Raw genomic sequence first — 23,667 nt, 5'->3', positions numbered from 1 at the left:
TCATCACCACCCATGTGTTTTATAAGATGGGAAATCTGGAAGCTATTTTCAAATGACCAGTGCAGTTATGGCATTAATTCTAAAAGAGTGGTGCTTTTCTGTTGGAAAAGCATAAACAAAGGACCATTTTTCTTCTTGATTTGTTTTGGTTCTGTTGCTTTAGGCTGCCATCTGTATTCTATAAACACTCACCATGGAGTGGAGCTACGCATTGTGGCAGCAATTAGGAACAAGCTCCTCCTTATAACAAGGAAACACCCTCGAGTCGACTGCCTCAGCTGTGTCAGCACAAGCATGGGAACGAGTGATTCTCCAGTTGAGGAGTTCCAGTACATCCGGGTAGGAGAAGATGACAATGTACACTAATAAAATATGCTTAAATTCTTTTCCATGCATTTTTTTTCAACCTTTGGAAGCACGAGCACTTCTGTGGTTCTATGACCACCAGATGCCCACAAGGAGAGGTAAAAATGACCTTTTTGCGTGCTTGGACAAACATGCTTAGACCTTCCAAAGAAGTCAAGAACATAAGGCCAATCATTTCCATTAAATACCACTTCCATACAGTCATCCTTCCCTGGAAGTTTTTTGAGTTCTTGCCAGGTTGCACTGGCTCTGAATAGCAAGGAATCCTTTTGATTCATTTACAGAATTGGATGATTCAAGCACTGGCTGCATGGCGTATCATGAAAAAACAAGGGGAGTGTTAAGTGGAAGGGGATCCAACTCTAGAGCTGCGTGTTAGTGGAAGTCTAGCTAGTTTCATAGGCTAAACTGAGAACAGTGTATGCCAGTGGAGAACCACCTCAACTCAAGCAATAGATTGCCAAAGGCCTGGAAGGGAAATCCAGTTATGGCCCCAATATTGCATGTTAGTGGAATCCAGCTAACATAGCAGGCTCACTCTTGATAGTGTGTGGTATGGCGAGGTAGAAGTACTCAGTCTGGCTATTCATTTGCTTGCTAGACATTGGGGAATGTGAATACTTGCAGGAAGTGGTGTCATGGAAGAAGGAAACAGAACTAAAGAAATGCGTAAGCAGTTCACGAGTAACTGTTAACTGCTGTCAAAGTGAGAACTAATACGTGATGTTGACTCAGGTAGTAAGATCTTACATGTGTTTTGTATCATTATTTAGAAATGCTTTCATGAAGTTAAAATTAAACATCAACTTCTGTTAGCAAATCTGTTAGCAACTTCTGCTTGTGTTTGACAAAGCTGAACAAAATACAATACACTGTGCAGGAATTTTAGGAAACCATTGTCCTTGTTCCCTGTCTGTGTGTCACACAGGAGATCTGCTTGTGTGATTCTCCAGTTGTCATGGCACTGGTCGATGGGCCGACAGGAGAGAATGATCACATGATTTGTGTGGCATACAAACACCAGTTTGACCTGATCAATGAGAGCACAGGGGACGCCTACAGACTGCACCATGTGGACTCCAACCGGGTCAGTAACTCACGCATATAAACATACACATGCACAGCATGTCAACTGGCACACAGCTGATTGTTGATGTGTGTGTTTGCAGGTAAATTTTGTGACGGCTATAGACGTCTATGAAGACGGCGAGGCTGGGTTACTGCTCTGCTATAACAGTCAGTGTCTGTAAAAATCTCAGTCCACTGCCATGATCATTTATCACAATAATAACACAGTCTTCAAACAAGATTATGTGGCTTTATTAAAAATTCATTAAAAAAGTTTATTAAAAATTTACTTGCTGAAAAGACTAGTGATGAAAATGTGTAGCACATAAGGATCATACTACTTAACCAGTTAACAGTATCACTTATTTGTTATGAAAATAGTTTCTTCAGTGCAAATACATACGTGTTACAATTTAAATGAAATTGTGTTTCCTAACAATTGAAAAACTTATTTGCCTTATATGAGGGTGAAAGCCATATATACTAAATTAAACCAAAAATTTCAGTGATTGATATGATACACAGAACAGAGCCCCATACTTAAGAGAATATGGTAATGCATCAGCTTGATTTTTTTATGGCTTTGACCATATAACGTCCATATGTACAAACTAATGTATGAATGACATACTTATACCACCACAGGGAACCCTGTAAGTGCAAGGCAACATACAGTGGTGCTTGAAAGTTTGTGAACTCTTTAGAATTTTCTATATTTCTGCATAAATATGACCGAAAACATCATCAGATTTTCACACAAGTCCTAAAAGTAGATAAAGAGAACCCAGTTAAATAAATGAGACAAAAATATTATACTTGGTCATTTATTTATTGAGGAAAATGATCCAATATTACATATCTGTGAGTGGCAAAAGTATGTGAACCTCTAGGATTAGTAGTTAATTTGAAAGTGAAATTAGAGTCAGGTGTTTTCAATCAATGGGATGACAATCAGGTGTGAGTGGGCACCCTGTTTTATTTTATGAACAAGGATCTATCAAAGTCTGATCTTCACAACACATGTTTGATATTGAATGGTAACTATATAGTAATGCTGTAAAGTGAAAGTGCTGTTTCACTGCTGTCCACCACGCACCCAGCAGAGTTACACCATAATAAATGTCGTGGTGTTATTTCTGGCGCATGGCATGTGGTGCTAAAGAAAGGAATAAATATGTATTTGTAACTGTGATGCGTATCTCATTATTGGTATCACTGTCACAAGACAATGCAGCAATTTACTGATGTGAAATACACTACACTGCACAAGCCGATGGCTCATATGCTATAATATTATTATTTTATTCAGGTCAGTTTTGTGCCCTTGCAAATATTTAGCTCATACACTCATCAGGAGCTCCGCTTTTAGGCAGTGCCTAAATATCTATATTTATAACGAAGGCTATTCATGCAGCAACGTATTGGCAACATATTAGACTATTAGATCTTTATTTCAACACTTGGCATCTTCTTGTTCATTTATCATCTTACTGGTCTTAGTAGTTTCATTTTTAAATTGTCTCTTGCTTTTATGTTATGTTGTACTACATTTGAAAGCAAGCTGCTAGAGTTTGCTTTTGTATATTTATTTTGAGGCTATAACATCCTTTCTGATACCTGCTAATTATTTGCTTGTAGATCTCTGCGCCTATAAGAAGGTGTGTCCATTTAATGGGGCCACACCCATGATTCAGCCAAACTCTTCTGACTTTCACTTCAGCTGGAATCAAATGCCTAATGGTATTGGTAAGTGACTGAATTTTATTGCAGTTTTTTTTCCATTTTACCAGGGTGAAGAAGGTGTATTTAGGCTTTTTATGTACATGTCTAGTGATTATGAAGGAGGCTTGGCAAAACTTTGATATATTCAGTGTATCTGTTGTCTTGTGATTCCTCTATACTCAGTTTTATTTATCATTCATTTTAATAACTAACTAAAAGCACTGCTGCTTTTTATAAGAACACAAAGTTAAGATGTTCTATTTCTCAAAGAAAAAGGAAGTACATAGATTTGTTTGAGTGTCAGATATTGTATAATACAGACTACTGTTTTGATATCTTTTAGCATTTTGTGCTTTATGTCATGTGAAGTAATATAATGGCAAAATATTAAAGAGACTAAGCTGCGTCAGTCAGACTGCAAAGTCGCTTCTTTCCTTATGTATGTGTTATCAGAGTGATTTGGTGAGCTTTTTATCACGTCACTTTTTGTGTTACAGTGTGTGCATTCCCATACATTCTGGCCTTCACCACTGACTCCATAGAGATCCGACTGGTAGTCAATGGAAACCTGGTTTACACTGCTGTGGTCCCAGAGCTTCATCTGATTGCATCTAGGGTGAGTTTAATAGTAATGGACTATATGGTATGCAAAATATGTTGTCTAATTTTAAAAACTAACATGTAGAGTAAATAAAAAAAAATATGGATTGCATTTTTGTTTATCAATCCAGAATTTACTAGTGTACCCATAAACTGCATCATGGATGTCGCTATGATTATCATTATATAATCTTTTTTCCCCCAATTTTTATTTGTTCCTTTTAAACTGTGTGAAGAAGTTCTTTGCATTGTTCTTTTTTTTAAATAATCTTTGCTCACTGTACTGACTATGGCACATACACTGAGACTGAAGGAAGAACAAAAATAAACCAATTTCAAAACCCCACAAGTTTTCATGGCTAAGTCTCATGAACGATCATGTACGATCAACAGTTCAAGAATAAACAATTCCCTGTATGTGGCCCGTACATGCATGTTAGTTTGCAGAGTGATCAGAACCCTTCACACAGCGCAAATCAATAAAGTGGTTGCAATGTTTGTTTTGCATCAGCCTAGCTAAAATAATTGATGTACATAGACAATAATCAATAGCTAATCAAATGTCTGTATTCTTATATTCTGTTCTATTGATGACTTTTCTCTTTCTTGTTTTGCCCCTCTAGTCTGACATTTACTTCATATCATCAGCTCCAGTAAACTCTGCCTCCAACTGTAGCTCCAGAGACACCAGTTCCCAGAGTTCTCCTCAAACTCCAACAGGCTATGAGATGCCCGTTTTCCCCTCACCCCTTGGAGATGGTATGTCTCATTTAATTTATTTTCTACTGTCGACTAAATCATGAACATATTTATATATGGATTCTCATGTTTGTAAGTTTGTCGTGAATGTTTTCACATATTGAACAGTATATTATTTATGTACCCATGTCAACATTGTGGTGATGAGTGTATGTTTGTGTGTTAATGGGTGTCTTTTGTTCTTTCTCAGTTTGAGTAATGTGTGTGAGTTGGGTTGGTGTAATGCTTTTTTCCGTCCCCTGGTCCAGATTGTATTCGGATCCCCTACGGCACCAAGCTTTCCCTCTACATGTCTAAAGATTCTGAAGGTACTAAAGGGACTCCGGCTTTTGCCTATGTTACCCATAATGCCTCACTATCTCTCTCACACACACACACACACACACACACACACACACACACACACACACACACACACACACATTCTTGTAGTTCTATCTTTATGGGGACACTCATTGACATAATGCATTCATAGTCCCTTACCTTAACCATCACAACTACAGTGTCTTGCAAAAGCATTCATCCCCCTTGGTGTTTGTCCTGTTTTGTCACATTGCAAGCTGGAATTAAAATTGATTTTTGGGGAGTTAGCACCATTTGACTTACCCAACATGCCTACCATTTTAAAGACGCAAATTATTATTATTATCATTTTTTATTGTGACACAAACAATAATTAAGATGAATAAACAGAAATCTAGAGTGTGAATAGGTATTCACCCCCAAAAGTCAGTAGAGCCATTTTTTTGCTGCAATTACAACTGCAAGTCTCTTGGGGTGTGTCTCTATTAGCTTAGCACATCCAGCCACTTAGCACTGGGATTTTTGCCCATTCCTCAAGGCAAAACTGCTCCAACTCCTTCAAGTTAGATGGATTGCATTGGTGGACAGAAACCTTAAAGTAATGCCACAGATTCTCAATTGGATTGAGGTTTGGGCTTTGATTAGGCCATTCCAAGACACTTAAATGTTTCCCTTTAAACCCCTCCAGTATAGCTTTAGCAGTATGTTTCTGGTCATTGTCCTGCTGGAATGTGAACCTTCATCCCAGTCTCAAACCTCTGGCTGACTTGAACAGATTTTCCTCCAGAATTGCCCTGTATTTAGTGCCATTCATCCTCCTTTCAGTCCTGACCAGCTTTCCTCTCCCTGCAGATGATAAACGTCCCCACAGCATGATGCTGCCACCACCATGCTTCACTGTAAGAATGGTGTTCTCAGGGTGATGGGAAGTGTTGGGTTTGTGCCACACATGGTGTTTCCCATGATGGCCAAAAAGCTTAATTTTAGTCTCATTTGACCAGAGAATCTTCTTCCATGTGTTTGGGGAGTCTGCCACATGCTGTCGGGCAAACTCCAAATGTGTTTTCTTTTTTTTTTTCTTTAAGCAATTACTTTTTTCTGGCCACTCTTCCATAAAGCACCACTCTATGGAGTGTACGGCTTAAAGTGGTCCTATGGACCACTCCCATCTCCGCTGTGGATCTTTGCAGCTCTTTCAGTGTTATCTTTGGTGTCTTTGTTGCATCTCTGATTAATGCCCTCTTTGCTTGGTCTGTGAGTTTTGGTGGGCGGTCTTCTCTTGTCAGGTTTGTAGTGGTGCCATATTCTTTCCATCTTGCTATGATGGATTTAATGGTGCTCCGTGGGATATTCAAAGTTTAAGATATTTTTTATAACCCGACCCTGATCTATACTTCTCCACAACTTTGTCTCTGAACTGTTTGGAGTGCTCCTTAGTTTTCATGTTGCTTTCTTAGTCGTGTTTCAGAGTCAGGGTCCTTCCAGAACAGGTTGATTTATACAGACCTCATGTGACACTTTGATTGCACACAGGTGGCTCTTAATCAACTAATTATGTGACTTATGAAGTGAATTGGTTGGACCAGCTCTTATTTAGGGGTTTCATATGAAAAGGGGGAGCATACCTATGCACACTACAGATCTCTGTTTTTTCATCTTAATTATTGTTTGTGTCACAATAAAATAAAAATTTGCACCTTTAAAGTGGTAGGCATGTTGTGTAAATCAAATGGTGCTTTGCCCCAAAATCCATTTTAATTCCAGCTTATAATATGACAAAACAGGACAAACACCAAGGGGGAATAAATACTTTTACAAGACATAGTAAATGTCTAACCCCAACCCTTACTCTAACCTAAACCTCATTCTAACCTGAACGCTAAAGCTAAGGCTTAAGCCTCAAACAGCCCTTTGAAGAAGTGAGGACCAACTAAAATGTTCTCACTTCCCAAAAATGTCCTAACTCTGTTGATAAAAAAACAAACAAAAAAAACCCATAAACATATTCTGGTCCTCAATATGTAGCAAGTACAAGCACACACATACTTACTATCTAGGAGTGCTGATCTGCGGGAACAGGAGCAGATGATGCAGACGGGGAAAGAGTGCGTGAGATGTGAGATATCTGCCCATTTCCAGCCTGTGAGTGCATCACTCCTGCATCACTTATGCATCACTCCTGGGTTTGACCCGGATCCACTCTGAATTGTCATGACTGGGGATGAACTTGTGTTGACTCATTTGGTTTGAATTGACAAAAGAAGGGTTGAAGATGGTCAAATAACCTGGGTCTGATGCTGGTCTTTGGTTTGAAAGAGGAAAGAGGGAGAGAATTATTAAGATGTTCAGTGGCAGGGAAGGGTAACCTCTGGATAAAAGAGGGACACATTTGGCACTGCATGACTAACAGATTGTTTTGTTACCATGGATACTTTGGTGAACGCCCCTCTTCTCTCTCTCTCTCTCTCTCTCTCTCTCTCTCTCTCTCTCTCTTTCATCAGTCACCTTCAGCTGACATCTCTGTATCATGGACAAAATCTATCCTTGAACACACTCCTACATTTACTGCTTATCATACAGTATTTGTTAACATTATTGGGAGATTATATATACAATACAATAAATTTTTCTTTGTCCATGGTGCAGAAATACAAGAGGAATATGTTGTGTGTATCAATCAATCAATCAATCAATCAATCAATCAATCAATCAATCAATCAATCAATCAATCAATCAGACATGATTGTTTTACTGGGAAATATGCCACTCGTATTTCTTATACAAACTACATCTGGGACATTGAGTAACATATTTTCCAATATCTTCACTCATGAGGAAATTGATGAATTGTTTTGATATTGTTTGTGAATATTTCTCTATAATAAAAAGAACATCACATGTTGGCTTGAAGATATGAAGTTTATCTCTTCGTTTTAAAAAACTCATAGTTTTCATACAACATACATTGCGGAACCGATTGACAAATTTAAATAATATTGGCTGGTGTTGAGTGGTATACAAGTCGAATACGGTACGTGTTCAATATCATGCTAGCTGAATTGAATATATCTGATGTACCATGGGAAAAAAAAGCCAGTCAATATTATTATTATACATACACATTCCTTCCGGATATTCAACGCGCCTTTCAAAATTCTCTCAAAATCTTCTGTACTGAATGCAGCAAACCTGGTGGCCATGTTTGTTTACAATCTGTCACGGTCACTCGCTAGCACGGAAGTTTTATGTCTCCAACATCAGAGGTGGAAAAACCCGGGTGCAGAAAGTAAAAACCCTGCCACGTTTTTGCTCCAGCCAATTCAATGAACCAGCTGATCCTAATTACCACATCCCCTAAGCCAGGTTGATGAGCTAATTGGTGAAATCACCTGTGTTGAGAGCACAGGCAGTAGGAAAACCTAAACAGGACTTTTACTCTGTCAATCCAGTTTTTCCACCTCTGTCCAACATGTGACATCATGTTGTCTTGACAACCATGCAATATCGTAAACCATATTGAACGTTCATTCTCCATTGGGTAGAGTGACGTAATACACATAGGGTAAATGATATACTAACAATATTGCATGCTTTCAAACCAAATGAATGAAACCCGCTAGAAGGGAATAGAATACATGTTTTTATTCCATCGAAAAAGTGTACTGTATGTATAATATTTCCCAATATTTCACTCCAATGATGTCACTCCCAGTGTTTTCCCGCTCACTAGATGTGCGTTGTCAAAATGGCAAACGGGTTCAAAATTAAAATCCTTTTGATTAACTTTTGTTTTGTTTTTTGTGGATGCGTCTATATGATAAAAAGAATATTAGATGGTGGTGCGAAGATATGAAGTTTATCTTTTCATTCGCTATGCTCACTTGTGAAATATATTAACTTCTCGAAGATAAATTTCATATCTTTACCTCACCATGTAATAACCCCCTGTATATATATATATATATATATATATATATATATATATATATATATATATATATATATATATATGTCAGTCCACCAGATTTTCATACCAGATGCTCAGATTATGGCTTTTGAGTTATGCCTGCTGCATTAAACTACCAAGCCTCCGTATAGAGGAAATACAAACCAAAGTGAAATTGGACCAAGGGAAGTTACTGTACTGTAAATCTGACATGAAATCATGTGCACGCAAACCAAAATGGTCCATTTTCCAGGCACTGACTACAGATGATACAGAACCTTGTGAATCCATCAGGAGACAATCTCTACTGTAAATTATTGGCAAATGTCTCAGATTTGTTGAGCAACAGACCACACAATACTGCTTGGAAGGTTAAGAAAGCACGTGGTGAACTATTAGCGCCGCCAAGCGAATGTTGCGTGAAAACTGCGCTTACATGAGTGACGCATTTTCACTTCAAATCAAAATGTCATTCTCCTAATTTTATGGCAGAAGGAAGATCTATACTTGTCTCAGTTGTGGAAGTTGTAAATGTATCCTGTAGGGGTGTGATTGAGGTGATTATTCACTGATAGTTACTGGATCAGCCAGCAAAAACGGTGCAAAATATTGCATGCTTTTCAATGCTGTTTCTATGCATTCTGTAAACAGAGCATCTGGTAAAAAAATCCCGTGGCACGAAACTTTATATATACAGTGGTGCTTGAAAGTTTGTGAACCCTTTAGAATTTTCTATATTTCTGCATAAATATGACCTAAAACATCATCAGATTTTCACACAAGTCCTAAAAGTAGATAAAGAGAAACCAGTTAAACAAATGAGGCAAAAATATTATACTTGGTCATTTATTTATTGAGGAAAATGATCCAAAATGACATATCTGTCAGTGGCAAAAGTATGTGAACATTTGCTTTCAGTATCTGGTGTGACCCACTTCTGCAGCAATAACTGCAACTAAACATTTCCGGTAACTGTTGATCAGTCCTGCACACCGGCTTGGAGGAATTTTATCCCATTCCTCTGTACAGAACAGCTTCAGCTGTGGGATGTTGGTGGGTTTCCTCACACGAACTGCTCGCTTCAGGTCCTTCCACAACATTTCGATTGGATTAAGGTCAGGACTTTGACTTGGCCATTCCAAAACATTAAATTTATTCTTCTTTAACCGTTCTTTGGTAGAACGACTTGTGTGTTTAGGGTCATTGTCTTGCTGCATGACCCACCTTCTGTTGAGATTCAGTTCATGGACAGATGTCCTGACATTTTCCTTTAGAATTCGCTAGTATAATTCAGAATTCATTGTTCCATCAATGATGGCAAGCCATCCTGGCCCAGATGCAGCAAAACAGGCCCAAACCATGATACTACCACCACCATGTTTCACAGATGGGATAAGGTTCTTATGCTGGAATGCACTGTTTTCCTTTCTCCAAACATAACGCTTCTCATTTCAGCCAAAATGTTCTATTTTGATTTCATCTGTCCACAAAACATTTTTCCAATAGCCGTCTGGCTTGTCCACGTGATCTTTAGCAAACTACAGACGAGCAGCAGTGTTCTTTTTGGAGAGCAGTGGCTTTTTCCTTGCAACCCTGCCATGCACACCATTGTTGTTCAGTGTTCGCCTGATGGTGGACTCATGAACATTAACATTAGCCAATGTGAGAGAGGCCTGTAGTTGCTTAGAAGTTAACCTGGGGTCCTTTGTGACCTCGCCGACTATTACATGCCTTGCTCTTGGAGTAATCTTTGTTGGTCAACCACTCCTGGGGAGGGTAACAATGGTCTTGAATTTCCTCCATTTGTACACAATCTGTCTGACTGTGGATTGGTGGAGTACAAACTTTTTCGAGATGGTTTTGTAACCTTTTCCATCCTGATGAGCATCAACAACGCTTTTTCTGAGGCCCTCAGAAATCTCCTTTGTTCATGCCATGATACACTTCCACAAATATGTGTTGTGAAGATCAGACTTTGATAGATCCCTGTTCTTTAAATAAAACAGGGTGCCCACTCACACCTGATTGTCATCCCATTGATTGAAAACACCTGACTCTAATTTCACCTTCAAATTAACTGCTAATCCTAGAGGTTCACATACTTTTGCCACTCACAGATATGTAATATTGGATCATTTTCCTCAATAAATAAATGACCAAGTATAATATTTTTGTCTCATTTGTTTAACTGGTTTCTCTTTATCTACTTTTAGGACTTACGTGAAAATCTGATGATGTTTTAGGTCATATTTATGCAGAAATATAGACAATTCTAAAGGGTTCACAAACTTTCAAGCGCCACTGTGTTTGTGTGTGTGTGTGTGTATATATATATATATATATATATATATATATATATATATATATATATATATATATATATATAAAATGTACAACATATGTCTTCACCTAGGAATTGGGTCAATACATTACTGAGTTTCAAAACTGAAATTACTTAACTGACAGAAAACATTTCTTAAATGTAGAACAGTCCTAATATCATTAAATGGTAGATAGTCATATGTCTGATACATTTGGCTCTCCGGCCAAATTATTATTGTGTATTATTTTTGATTATTTAAATTTGATTGATTGGTGGTAAAGTTTTAAAACACTGAATGCCAAAAAACAAAACAAAACAAAAAAAAAACAAGCTTTTTTCATTATTGACCCTTGTCTTAATGTTTAATATATTTTTTTGTGTTGACCCTGTCCTGATATGTTTTATATTTTTAGACATCCTTATTTTTCACATGAGGAGGGACTTTTTTTTGCCTTTGCATGTGTTGAGAGAATGGCAGCATTATCATATGACCTTGGGATTTTCAGGTTCTATATCGAATATTGGTAAAAAATTCAGCACCTAAACTTCATGATAACTTTTTTTTGTCTAATCTTCAAAATCAAATAGAAACTTTGTATTGGAAGAATTGGAATTATCACTGATCTCGGTGATTTTTAAAGTCATGGCACACAACAGGACAAAGCAAAAAAGTTTTTAAATGTGTTTAAATCTGCTAAACCTCTTGAATGCTTATAGCACGAAAAGGCTATTCGGCCATCCAGAATGATGTGTGTTTGCTGTATAGTCACAAACTACTTTCTCAACGTAAGGATTTTGATTCTGTACATTTAAAGCACATTTAAAGTGTAGGCTCTGTTAAACTATAAAGTGGATTACACTATTTTGGAATTTTGAGAGGTGGCATGGTGGTGTAGTGGTTAGCACTGTCGCCTCATAACAAGAAGGTTCTGGGTTTGAGTCCAGTGGCTGATGGGGGCCTTTCTGTGTGGAGTTTGCATGTTCTCCCCGTGTCTGCTTGGGTTTCCCCCACAGTCCAAAGACTGGGTTAGGTTAATTGGTGGCTCTAAATGGAGTGTGAATTGTTGTTTGTCTCGATGTGTTAGCTCTATGATGATCTGGAGACTTGTCCATGGTGTACCCTGCCTCTTACCCATAGTCAGCTGGGATAGGCTGCAACCCTGCACAGGATAAGTGGTTATGGGTGGATAGATGGATTTAATTTTGAGAAATGCAGAGCTGTTAAAACTTTGATGCCCAATATATCATCCAGAACCTACAGTCAGCTCCAGAATTAGTGGTACTCTTGGTAAAAAATGTCTTTCTGGTTTGGCAAGACTTCACAACTACTGAGTGCATATATGAATCAGAAAATAATCCAGGTGAATGAGGGAGCGAGACCAGTGCTCAGGAGATGGTGACCTCTGCTGGCAGGGTGGGATAGCATTCAGAGTTACTGAGACAATGACTACTTAATGACCTAGAATCGTCTTTCTACAAATCTCCATCCATGATCCTTGGAGAAATATTTGCCTAGGAGATTCAGCTCTGGCTGGTTTATTTTGTTTTATTTATTTATTTATTTATTTATTTATTTTACCTTAATTATTGCCTTAATAGTGAATATGGGCATTTCCTAGTGTGTAGCTCTTTATTATAGTCATCACCTCATTTAGGAATGTCATCCCACCTTTGTCTCATTTCATGTGTATAATCTATAATTCTCCCCATGATGATGAATGACTATATATACACGCACTATACAGTTTAAAGGTTCTTAAACACTTAATTTATATTCTGTTCATAAGAAATTCTGGAGTTGTCTGGATAAGACTCAGGTCATGATCTGTTCCTGACCATTTTTTTTCTCTTTAGGATGAACCAAGACAGTTTTATATGTGTGTCTTGGGTTGTGTAGTGTGTTTATAAACACATACCATTCTACTTGCATGCTTATATTTCTTTGACTCATACAGTATAAGTAGGAGTATTAATGATGTGTCACTGTATGACAACATTAAGGCACTGTTCATTTTCAGTGAATGTGGCATAAATTGTGGGGTTAATTCTCTTGTTTATGGCTTTATGTTACATGTTATTTGACTTCCCCAAAAGACTGAGATAATAGTGACCTCTTGTGGTAATAAGGTGTCATGCTAGTCGGAATTTCCTGAAACATGACAAGATACAAAATTAAATCAACATTATAGCTTTCTTAAAATTGTATTATGGCTAGGCTGTAGGGTTTGGATAATGTTAAAGAAGTAGACTCTCTTTTTTACATTAAATAAGAACTTTGAGAGGAATTACTGGATAAAAGCTTGTCAAAATAGAAAGCTTGTTTAACAATGTAAAGGTTTGAAGGGAATGTAGAACTAATGTCTGTTTACTTTTGACAGCTGAATTTTGAACACATTTTTTATACTTTTGCTGAAGTACCAGTGAAGTGAGAATTGTAGTAATCGGATAGTTTTGTCTCTTTGGCTTAATCTTTCTTTCTTTTGTTTTCTTTTTATTCCAGGTGAAGTTCCCTCCAAACACATCTATAAGATCCCACTCTGTAACCTAGTGGGGCGAAGCATAGAGAGGCCACTTAAATCTCCATTAGTCAGTAAGATGCTTATGGGTGCAGCACCTGGTGTAATAGGGCCCACCTCCGTGATCTCGACAACAGCCTCTCTCTCACTGTCTCGCATGGAGATCAAAGAGATCGCCAGCCGAACAAGGAAAGAACTGCTAGGTGAGGTCTCTGTGTGAATGTGTGTTTGTGTGTGTCTAAGTCACAGATCAGCAATTCGCAGCTCCTGAGCTGCGCGCAGTTCTTTATCCCCTTTCCAGTGGCTCCTTGTGGCTTTGTCAGAAAACATATGGAAATGAATAACATCCATCTGTACCGTTTATCCGTCGCCGGGCAAGCTGGAGCCAATCCCAGCTGACTTCGGGCAAGAGGCGGGGTTCACCCTGGGCAGGTTGCCAATCTATCACAGGGTTAACAGAGCCCATGTTTACATTAGACCGTATCAGCGGATCATCAGATTAACGTTTTTAAAACGATTAGTGTGCACACAGCAACACCAATACACGATTTGCGTGCACACAGCAATACCAATACACGGATACGCTCGGCTCCGCAGGCATCCTGCGCTCCAAATCATTCCGCCCTGAAAAGCGAGTGCCCTCTGGAGGGTGCGCACTCCGGCCCTGCGCAGCTCACAGAGCACGCGAGTGAAGTGAACAAGCTGTGTTTTCGGGACTGAGCCGCTGTGTGTGTGATCCCAGCGCACATCACTTACCACTTGCAAGTGGAAGGATGGCAAGCCTAAAGACAATCATAACTACACAATGGGCAGTATTTGCATCAGTATTTGCAGTATTTTCATACTTTTATACTCTTTAATGAAAGGTAATACAAGGCGGAAGTCCGCGCCGTTTTTCAGCAGTCGCGTCACATGACCAACGCCAGCGAATCAGGAAGGTGGATGTCACCGTGACGTTGTCCAATGAGACGCCAGCTAGAGCTCAGCACAGCGTATCCGCGTATTCTGAATGTTTACACAGCACTGGAGCTGACATGATCTGGATTGAATACGTGGACGCTGGCGGATTCCCGTTTCCCGGCGTTTCCAGGCAGTTTAATGTAAATGGACAGTGCATCCGCGAAGAAAACGAGACAGATACGGTCTAATGTAAACATAGCCAGAGAGACGAACAACCATTCACACTCACATTCACACCTATGGGCAATTTAGAGTAGCCAGTTAACCGAATCTGCATGTCTTTAGACTGTGGGAGGAAAAAGAGGATGTGGAGGAGACCCACACAGGCACGAGGAGAACACACAAACTCCACATAGACAGGCCCCAGTCGGCCACAAGGTTCAAACCTAGAACCTGTTTATTGTGAGGCAGCAGTGCTAACTACTGCACCACCATGTTACCCATGTAAATAACAGTTATTTTTTTTAATATATGTTTTCTATCATTGTTCTGGGTCTAAAGTCATTCTTACATTATTCATTAATTACATTACATTAATGCCATTTAGCAGATGCTTGCTATGTACAACAGGACCCTGACATACCCGGAGCAGCCCAGGGGTATGTCAGGGGTGCCTTGCTCATGGGCACTTCAGCCATTCTTGCTAGTCTAGGGATTCAAACCAGCAAGCTTTTGGCCTCAAAGCTGCTTCCCTAACCAGTGTTGTAGTCGAGTCACTAAACCTCGAGTCCGAGTCCAGTCTCGAATCCCCAGTGTTCAAGTCTGAGTCGAGTCCGAGAACAAGACTCCAACCACACCATTTGACGGTGGCTGTTTTAGCACCATTAACATTAGTTTGTTCCTGAACATGACCTATGAACAGGTGAATGTGCTTCTCTTTATCAGGGAGTGCGAAGTATTCTGTTAGAGATGGTTGGGAGACGGATGTAAGTGCAGAAGGTGTGTTTATTAGTGTTTATTAATACAAGTGAAGACAGGTAAACAATTCAGAACAGCAGGCAAAATCGTAAAACAGTGAAACAGGCAATAGGTCAAGCAAGGCACAAACAGGCTATCGTAGACTCAGCAGAATCAAAGACAAGAAACAGGAAATCAAACAAGGAAATAAGGCTTGGTAATGTGTCAGCAATGCAACTCAATACTTTGCAAAGTAAGTGTGTTTACACAGTTTTTACATAGGCACACTGATTGTGCCTTAATCCTGTGCAGGTGCGAGCCATTTACGGCACACGTGTGAGAGTCCGCTTGGCGCACACGCTGTACAGATCATGCCCGAGAGTCTATCTCATGCACGAGCCAAGGTGTGCAGGTGTGACACTCTTGCACGAAATTAGTGCAAAAATTAATCTCATCTCATCTCATCTCATTATCTCTAGCCGCTTTATCCTTCTACAGGGTCGCAGGCAAGCTGGAGCCTATCCCAGCTGACTACGGGCGAAAGGCGGGGTACACCCTGGACAAGTCGCCAGGTCATCACAGGGCTGACAGACACAAACAAGCATTCACACTCACATTCACACCTACGGTCAATTTAGAGTCACCAGTTAACCTAACCTGCATGTCTTTGGACTGTGGGGGAAACCGGAGCACCCGGAGGAAACCCACGCGGACACGGGGAGAACATGCAAACTCCGCACAGAAAGGCCCTCGCCGGCCATGGGGCTCGAACCCAGGACCTTCTTGCTGTGAGGCGACAGCGCTAACCACTACACCACCGTGCCGCCGCAAAAATTAATGTAGATATAAATATCTTATGCCAAATTATTATGGCATGTTACAAAAAATAAAGAAAAAAATCAGAGTCCTCGTTTCCAATTTATGAGTCCTAATGCAGTTAATGCAGGAGTCCAAGTCCAAGTCATCAGTGCTGAAGTCCAAGTCGAGTCACAAGTCCTTAAAATTAGGGCACAAGTCAGACTCAAATCTGAGTCCTGGACTCGAGTACTACAAGCCTGTCTCTAACCTTTAGGCCATTTGAATTTTAAAAAATGTGTAGCCTCTATACCAGATTGTAATTTTTTTTAACGTTTTGTCAGCTGTGTCTCATATGCTACATTGCAGCCTGGCACATTTTCCTCTTAATTTCGCCAAAATAAATAGTGCTGGCTTGAATGGGGGTGTTTTCCTAGGCTAGCTATGGAATCAAAATCCAAAGAAAGATAATTCTCAGAGGAAAACGGATAATTTAATAGTTTGTGGACAGATTCATTTGCTTTCACCACCACCAATGCTGGTTTATCAGTCTGCTTGAACTGCAGCAAGAAGTAAGCAAACAACAAAACATGTAATGTTGAAAAGGCTTTTTCACAACAAGCACACTGCATTTGCTGGAAATCTGGCTCATCCGGCTGGGGAGGAAAGACAGAGCGGTTTCAGAACTCCTGCAGAAAGCAGAGCAGAGCAAAAGTTGTTTTAAACAGCCTATAGCAGAGTTAAACATATGAAGGAATGCTCATTTAGACCTGTTAGTAATGTTGATTGGTTGATTTGGTAGTCCAATAAGCTGTTGTACCTGCATTTAATGGACTCAAATATATTTTGCAGCTCCAGGTTGATATTTATTTTTTCTTTCTGGTTAAAATGGCTCTTTTTATAGTTGCTGTTGGTACATATCTGCAATACTAGTGGTTTGGGTTCACAGACAGGATTTTATTTATTATTATTATTTTTTAAATCCACGGGGCTTGAACCCAGACCTTCTTGCTGTGAGGTAACAGCGCTAACCACTACACCACCGTGCCATAATCTCATCTCATTATCTCTAGCTGCTTTATCCTGTTCTACAGGGTCGCAGGCAAGCTGGAGCCTATCCCAGCTGACTACGGGCGAAAGGCGGGGTACACCCTGGACAAGTCGCCAGGTCATCACAGGGCAGACACATAGACACAGACAACCATTCACACTTATAGTCAATTTAGAGTCACCAATTATCCTAACCTGCATGTCTTTGGACTGTGGGGGAAACCAGAGCACCCGGAGGAAACCCACGCGGACAAGGGGAGAACATGCAAACTCCGCACAGAAAGGCCCACGCCGGCCACGGGGCTCGAACCCGGACCTTCTTGCTGTGAGGCGACAGCGCTAACCACCGTGCCACCCTATTTTTGTTTCTGTTTTGTTAAATATTAAAGCAGTCAAATGCTTGTGTTAAAGGAATGCATACGCAATATATGCTGCATGTGGTTCTGTATGTGTAGTCTGTTTGCTCTGTTCTTCTTTCAGGTTTAGCTGAAGAACCCAGCAGTAAATCAGACAGTGGCACCACAAAACAGAGGAAGACAAGCAGGAAAACAAAGGAGGAAGAGAAACGGAGACCAGCAGGGATCACAAGCACTGAACAGTAAGTTGCAAAGCTGAGATTATGACTGAATCCAAAACAACTCCCTCCCTGACTGCTCCGGTTTCCCCCACAATCCAAAGACATGCAGTTAGGTTGACGTGGGGCGGCCTTGGGCTGAGGCGCCCTTGAGCAAGGTACCGAACCCCTGACTGCTCCCCGGGTGCTCTGGTGTGGCTGCCCACTACTCTGGGTGTGTGTGTGTTCACTGCTTCAGATGGGTTAAATGCAGAGGATGAATTTCACTGTGCTTGAAGTGTGCATGTGACGAATAAAGGTTTCTCTCTTCTCTTCTCTGTTACTTGGGGGCAAAAGGTTAGAGAAGCAGCCTTGGGCCCAAAGGGTCGCCAGTTTGATTCCTGGGACCAGAAGGAAAAATGTGATGGGAGTTGAGTAAATGAACCCCTCCTTCTGTATCACAGCTGAAGTGCCCTTGAGCAAGGCACCTAACCCCCAACTGTTTCCCGGGTGCTGTAGCATAGCTGCCCACTGCTCTGGGTATGTGTGTGTACTCATTGCTCACTTGTGCGTGCATATGCGTATGTTCACTGCTTCAGATGGGTTAAATGCAGATGAGAAACCGTGCTTGAGTGTATATGTAACAAATAAAGGCTTCTTCTTAAAGGTACATTATGCAAGATTTGTGAAAAATAGATCTCTAATGGTTAAGTGGGGGGTTAAATAAGATTTGAAGATTTTTTTTTTACACGTTTTACCCATTTTTGCTCATGTACACAAAGCTCTGCCTCACATACTTTGGTAGTTCTAGAGTAAACATACTACCTAGAGTTACCATTAGCAAAGATTATCATGACATCACTTTCAAACGCATTCAGACATGCTTGAAAGCCAGGTTACTACTCTATAAACATGCAACAACTTCTCATAATGATTTATGAAGGGGCACTGGGGCGTGTATGTAATATGACTGACAAGAAGCTAATTCAAATACAAATGTTCTGGACTGAAAGGCAGGTTTCCAAAGTATTTTCTTTTTATTTTACATTACATTCACATTATTTATACTAGTACGTAATTAATAATTATTCACTGAAGGTGAAGTGAATATCGGTGAATAATAACCGAGATGAAGTTGAGGTTATTATTCACTGATATTCACTGAGCCCAAGGTGGATAATTGTTTTAGTATAAATACACTGGTGATTATTTTTTTAAAATGTATTAAAACATCATTTATTTCAAACTTCAAAAGCAGCATGCAGGCTTGTGTCACTTATCTACGCTGAGTCACATAAAATACTTTGTTTTGAAATAGATAAATCACAATTCCACCTTACCTTTGAATAGTTTTAGACCAAACTTCATAGCATCTTTAATGCTTTTAGGAGCAGCATTTTCTTTCATAATTTGTAATTCTTCCTCACTTACAGTGACAAAGCGATTGGCCGTCATTTTGCCAAGTCGCTCGAGGTGATTATCGAGAAATAATCTGAATCTCTTGACCAACCAGCACGTGGGATTCCCTATAATCACCTCCGTATTTATACTAATGAAAAATATTGCCTACTGCACCTTTAAATATTGGTGAATAAATGATACTTTGGTGAACATGCCAACCAACTTGCTATGGCCTGTGTAGTATTTAGCTAGCTATGCTAGGAAGACCTAATAACTAGCTATTTTTGAGGCTCCGTGTTTATTTATTACAAGACGTGTGATCACAGTAAAAAGGATGTATGTCCCTTGATGTGCATTTAGCTAACATAGTCATCTGGACAAGCGCACACAGATTTTGGATGTGGCTGTGTATTCATTTGGTACAATAATAGACATGCACATTAAAGACCTGAATAGCTGATGATCTCATTCAGATGCTCCCTCTCCACACTGTAAAATAAACAGTTGTCTAGGGATGCAAACTTATTTCCCCATCCCCAAATCAAGTGCCTTGCAAAAGTATTCCCCCCCTGAACACGTCCACATGCTTTAATTACTAGCCGCTTTATCCTTCTACAGGGTCGCAGGCAAGCTGGAGCCTATCCCAGCTGACTACGGGCGAAAGGCAGGGTACACCCTGGACAAGTCGCCAGGTCATCACAGGGCTGACACATAGACACAGACAACCATTCACACTCACATTCACACCTACAGTCAATTTAGAGTCACCAGTTAACCTAACCTGCATGTCTTTGGACTGTGGGGGAAACCGGAGCACCCGGAGGAAACCCACGCAGACACGGGGAGAACATGCAAACTCCACACAGAAAGGCCCTCGCCGGCCACGGGGCTCGAACCCAGGACCTTCTTGCTGTGAGGCGACAGCGCTAACCACTACACCACCGTGCCGCCCGCTTTAATTACTACGCCCAGAAAATGAAATCGGGGTTATATATCATGAAGCTACACAAAAAAAGCCCATAATACATTTAGGTGGAAAAACTTCAAAGTTGTGATTAAATACTCCAAAATTAGTTCTTGTTAAACTAGCTACCATCAGAATTCACATAAGTAGCTGGAGTCAACCAAATAAAATAAGTAGGTATAAAATAAGGAGCTATTTTGAATTTTTAATAACAGGATCTGTCTAATCCTCCAGAGTTGGGTTGGAGTGTGTTGACGGCGACATTGACATTCAACGACACTGTTCCTCTGGCTCAGAGGCGGAGCCTCATGAGGGCAGCCCACCCCTGACCAGCACTTTAACGCTCTCTGCATCCTTCGAAGAGGACATCCTGGACCTAAAGTGATGACAATCCTGTAGTGTGTCTCTTGTAGCCCTTCCTCAACCCCACCTGCGCTCTTTTTTAATTTCTTTCTTTTTTTTTTTTTTTTTTACATTTTATGTTATTTGAATTTTTATTTACCTTTGTATCTGTCCTCAACTACACTATGTGATGTAGAAATGGAACCACAAAGCTTTGCACCTGAGCGAGTTTACAATAACCAGTGTGATATGAAGGTTACAATGCACTTGTGTGTGTGTGTGTTTGTGTGTGTGTTTGTCTGTGTTGTTCAGTGAAACTCAAGCTGAACTTAGTAACAGTCATAATATCAAAATGCTGTAAGGGAAAGAAAACGTGGATGAGCTCTGGGATAATAATTTGAAAAGACTTTCCTCCCTTTTGAAGTAAGTCCCAGGACCTTAATCACGTTTTGATAACACAGAATTTTATCAGATACACTTAATGATAATGTAGCCATGGAAAACTTTAGGTTACTTTAAACTTAGCTTATATTTCCAGGTCAAAAGATATGATCCAAAGCATAGTGTAGCAATCAAGCCTGAATGTAAATCTGGAGCACCCAAGTCAGATTATCTGTTTTAAATCATGCTGTGATTTGATCTGCCAATTGCACATTGTAATTATTTCTGAGTTTAAAAAAATAAATTATATATACACACACATCTCAGGCTGTGGCTGCACACATTAAGATACATATATACACAAAAACAAATATTCTTTTGAAATAATATTTATTGATGAATCTTTAATAAATAATTTTGGTAAGTTCAATATTATGCGACACCCAAGCTCAAGAATCTTGACCTGCACACTTTTGGCAAACAGGGCAGAAGTCTCCCACAAGTGCCATTTTCCTACAACTCCCAGCAACTGCATTAAATCAGACTGTACATGGATTACATTTCCCATGAGGCAAGTAGTTACACTAAGGAACCACTACCTATAGCTGCTTCATTAAGCGGATACAACAAGCTTCGTTTCATTAGCACATGCGCCTCGGCTCTTGATGCCTCATGTAATTCTGTGTAAGTGCACTCTTAAAAAAAATGTTTTTGCCTCTGGATTAAAGGGCTCCCGAACACCTGCATGCCTCCCTTAAATCATATTACAAAATAAAAAGGGATTTTGTACTGAACCATTAGAATTAGGATTTGATACCTTCACAAGACAGTTTACATAGAAGGGAAAAATTAATATAAATATCAGCTAAGGGTTTGAATACAGACTGCAGATTAACTTCTAATTTAATAGGCCAGAGAGGGAGTAAAGTAACCAATAGTGAAATAGTAACCTTATATATTTATCTCACACATGGAGATAGGAGTTGAAAATATTGGCATATAAGATTGGGAAAGACAGATATGGCATCATGTTACGCTAAATGGATATCCTCTCAAACTAAATTTTTTTCTGACTCTGTATATGCTTCAACAACCACTATCCAACACTAGTAGCAGCCTGATTGAAAAGCAAAACTGTGGGACTATTTTTGCAAATTCAGATTTTCAGTGTATTATTGTTGCACTGCAGTTTTTATTAATCACCTGTTAAAAGGAGTGTGTGGTGCTGGTGACTGATGGGAGTTATTATTATTATTATTATTTTATAATTTTGCTCTCTTTGCCTCCTGTCCCTCTGTTTGCTCAAGCCTTGTTGTTTTCGCAGTGGTTTTTGTATTTGAATCAATATTAACTGTTTAGACTGTCGCTGAAACTGTTGCTGATATTGAAATTAAATCACAAAAAATGAAACAAAAGAGAAAAAAAAACACCAAGTGTCTTAAAAATTGTATTGCCATTGTTTTTAATGCCAAGTACTACTTGTAAATGGTTGTGTTTCAGATGTGGCCTCAAACAAATCTATTATTATTATTTGAGCAAGTGCTGTAGATCACTGCTGTAGTTCGTATTGTTCATTGATATTAAATAAATATTTATGAAATTTCAGTGGTCAAATTCATGTGTTACCAGGCTTCATCCTATTGAACTGGCACTCCACTGTAGTGGTATAACAGCATGTAGCAGTTTATTTAGTGTTGTTGTTTACGGAGTGGAATACATAAACACATCTGATTGTAAATCACTGCAGACTATGGAGAGATGCAGGTCTACCCTCAATATCAGCTTGTTAAACTATGCAGTAGCATTTTTTTTTTTAACTGAACCAAGTACTGGTATTAAAGTGTAACTGTGGGTTTGGGTGGAAAATATGTGCCAAGCTTAAGCAAGTATTTTTCTCCTGTTGATACATTTGAATATACCACAACACTTATTAAAATAGGAATCAGCAATAACAAAGTGTACATGGGAATTTCTTTTAACTTCACCTGAGTGTTTAGCACCCTATAAACTGTCAATCCATGACTTTGTTTTATTGTTATAAATACTCAGACTGTATTATGTAATTTTTTGAATATACGAATGGCTGGGGCGGCACGGTGGTGTAGTGGTTAGTGCCGTTGCCTCGCAGTAAGAAGGTCTGGGTTTGAGCCCCGTGGCCGGTGAGGGCCTTTCTGTGTGGAGTTTGCATGTTGTCCTCGTGGGTTTCCTCCAGGTGCTCCGGTTTCCCCCACAGTCCAAAGACATGCAGGTTAGGTTAACTGGTGACTCTAAATTGAGTGTGAATGGTTGTCTGTGTCGGCCCTGTGATGACCTGGCGACTTGTCCAGGGTGTAACCCGCCTTTTGCCTGTAGTCAGCTGGGATAGGCTCCAGTTTGCCTGTGACCCTGTAGAACAGGATAAAGCGGCTAGAGATAATGAGATAAGATGAGTAAGAATTATACCATGACTGGAGCTGTATGGACCTGCCTGTAAGAAAATGCAAGTACTTTACACACACACACAGTGAGATTGATCTTGGTTGGATGTTAGCATTTTGGGATCATCAAGTCTCTAAATCTAGACATATTAAGCCACTTTCATGTCAATTAAATAAATGGATGCACATACCGTATGGATCATAACGCTTTTCTGTCTGAGCCTCCATTGTTACATCTACAATTAGATGCCACCCATATGCCAGCAAACAAAGGCATGCAGAGGAGAAAGCCTTTTCTTTCATC

General features: G+C 39.7%; 1 protein-coding gene across 6 annotated transcripts in view; it reads left to right on the top strand.

Annotated features, from left to right (window-relative positions):
• The window catches only part of garnl3 (GTPase activating Rap/RanGAP domain like 3), a 323,893-nt gene extending 301,080 nt beyond the window's left edge, over positions 1 to 22,813 (top strand). For 3 of the 6 annotated variants that reach the window (XM_060913213.1, XM_060913212.1, XM_060913216.1), the window contains 10 exons: positions 164 to 339; positions 1,295 to 1,453; positions 1,536 to 1,602; positions 3,073 to 3,180; positions 3,654 to 3,772; positions 4,380 to 4,515; positions 4,764 to 4,823; positions 13,588 to 13,806; positions 17,786 to 17,903; positions 20,458 to 22,810. In XM_060913213.1, coding sequence (XP_060769196.1) covers positions 164 to 339; positions 1,295 to 1,453; positions 1,536 to 1,602; positions 3,073 to 3,180; positions 3,654 to 3,772; positions 4,380 to 4,515; positions 4,764 to 4,823; positions 13,588 to 13,806; positions 17,786 to 17,903; positions 20,458 to 20,608 — 1,313 coding nt within the window. In that variant the 3' untranslated portion in view covers positions 20,609 to 22,810. Of the gene's footprint in view, positions 1 to 163; positions 340 to 1,294; positions 1,454 to 1,535; positions 1,603 to 3,072; positions 3,181 to 3,653; positions 3,773 to 4,379; positions 4,516 to 4,763; positions 4,824 to 13,587; positions 13,807 to 17,785; positions 17,904 to 20,457 lie in introns of all 6 variants that reach the window. The other 3 variants (XM_060913211.1, XM_060913214.1, XM_060913215.1) reach the window with 2 other exon arrangements.
• Positions 22,814 to 23,667: the final 854 nt, after the last annotated feature.

This window comes from Neoarius graeffei, chromosome 28 (genome assembly GCF_027579695.1).
Source record: "Neoarius graeffei isolate fNeoGra1 chromosome 28, fNeoGra1.pri, whole genome shotgun sequence".
Lineage (NCBI taxonomy): Eukaryota > Metazoa > Chordata > Actinopteri > Siluriformes > Ariidae > Neoarius > Neoarius graeffei.
The sequence above is the reverse complement of the archived record's forward strand: the minus strand, read 5'-3'. Positions and strand labels throughout refer to the sequence as shown.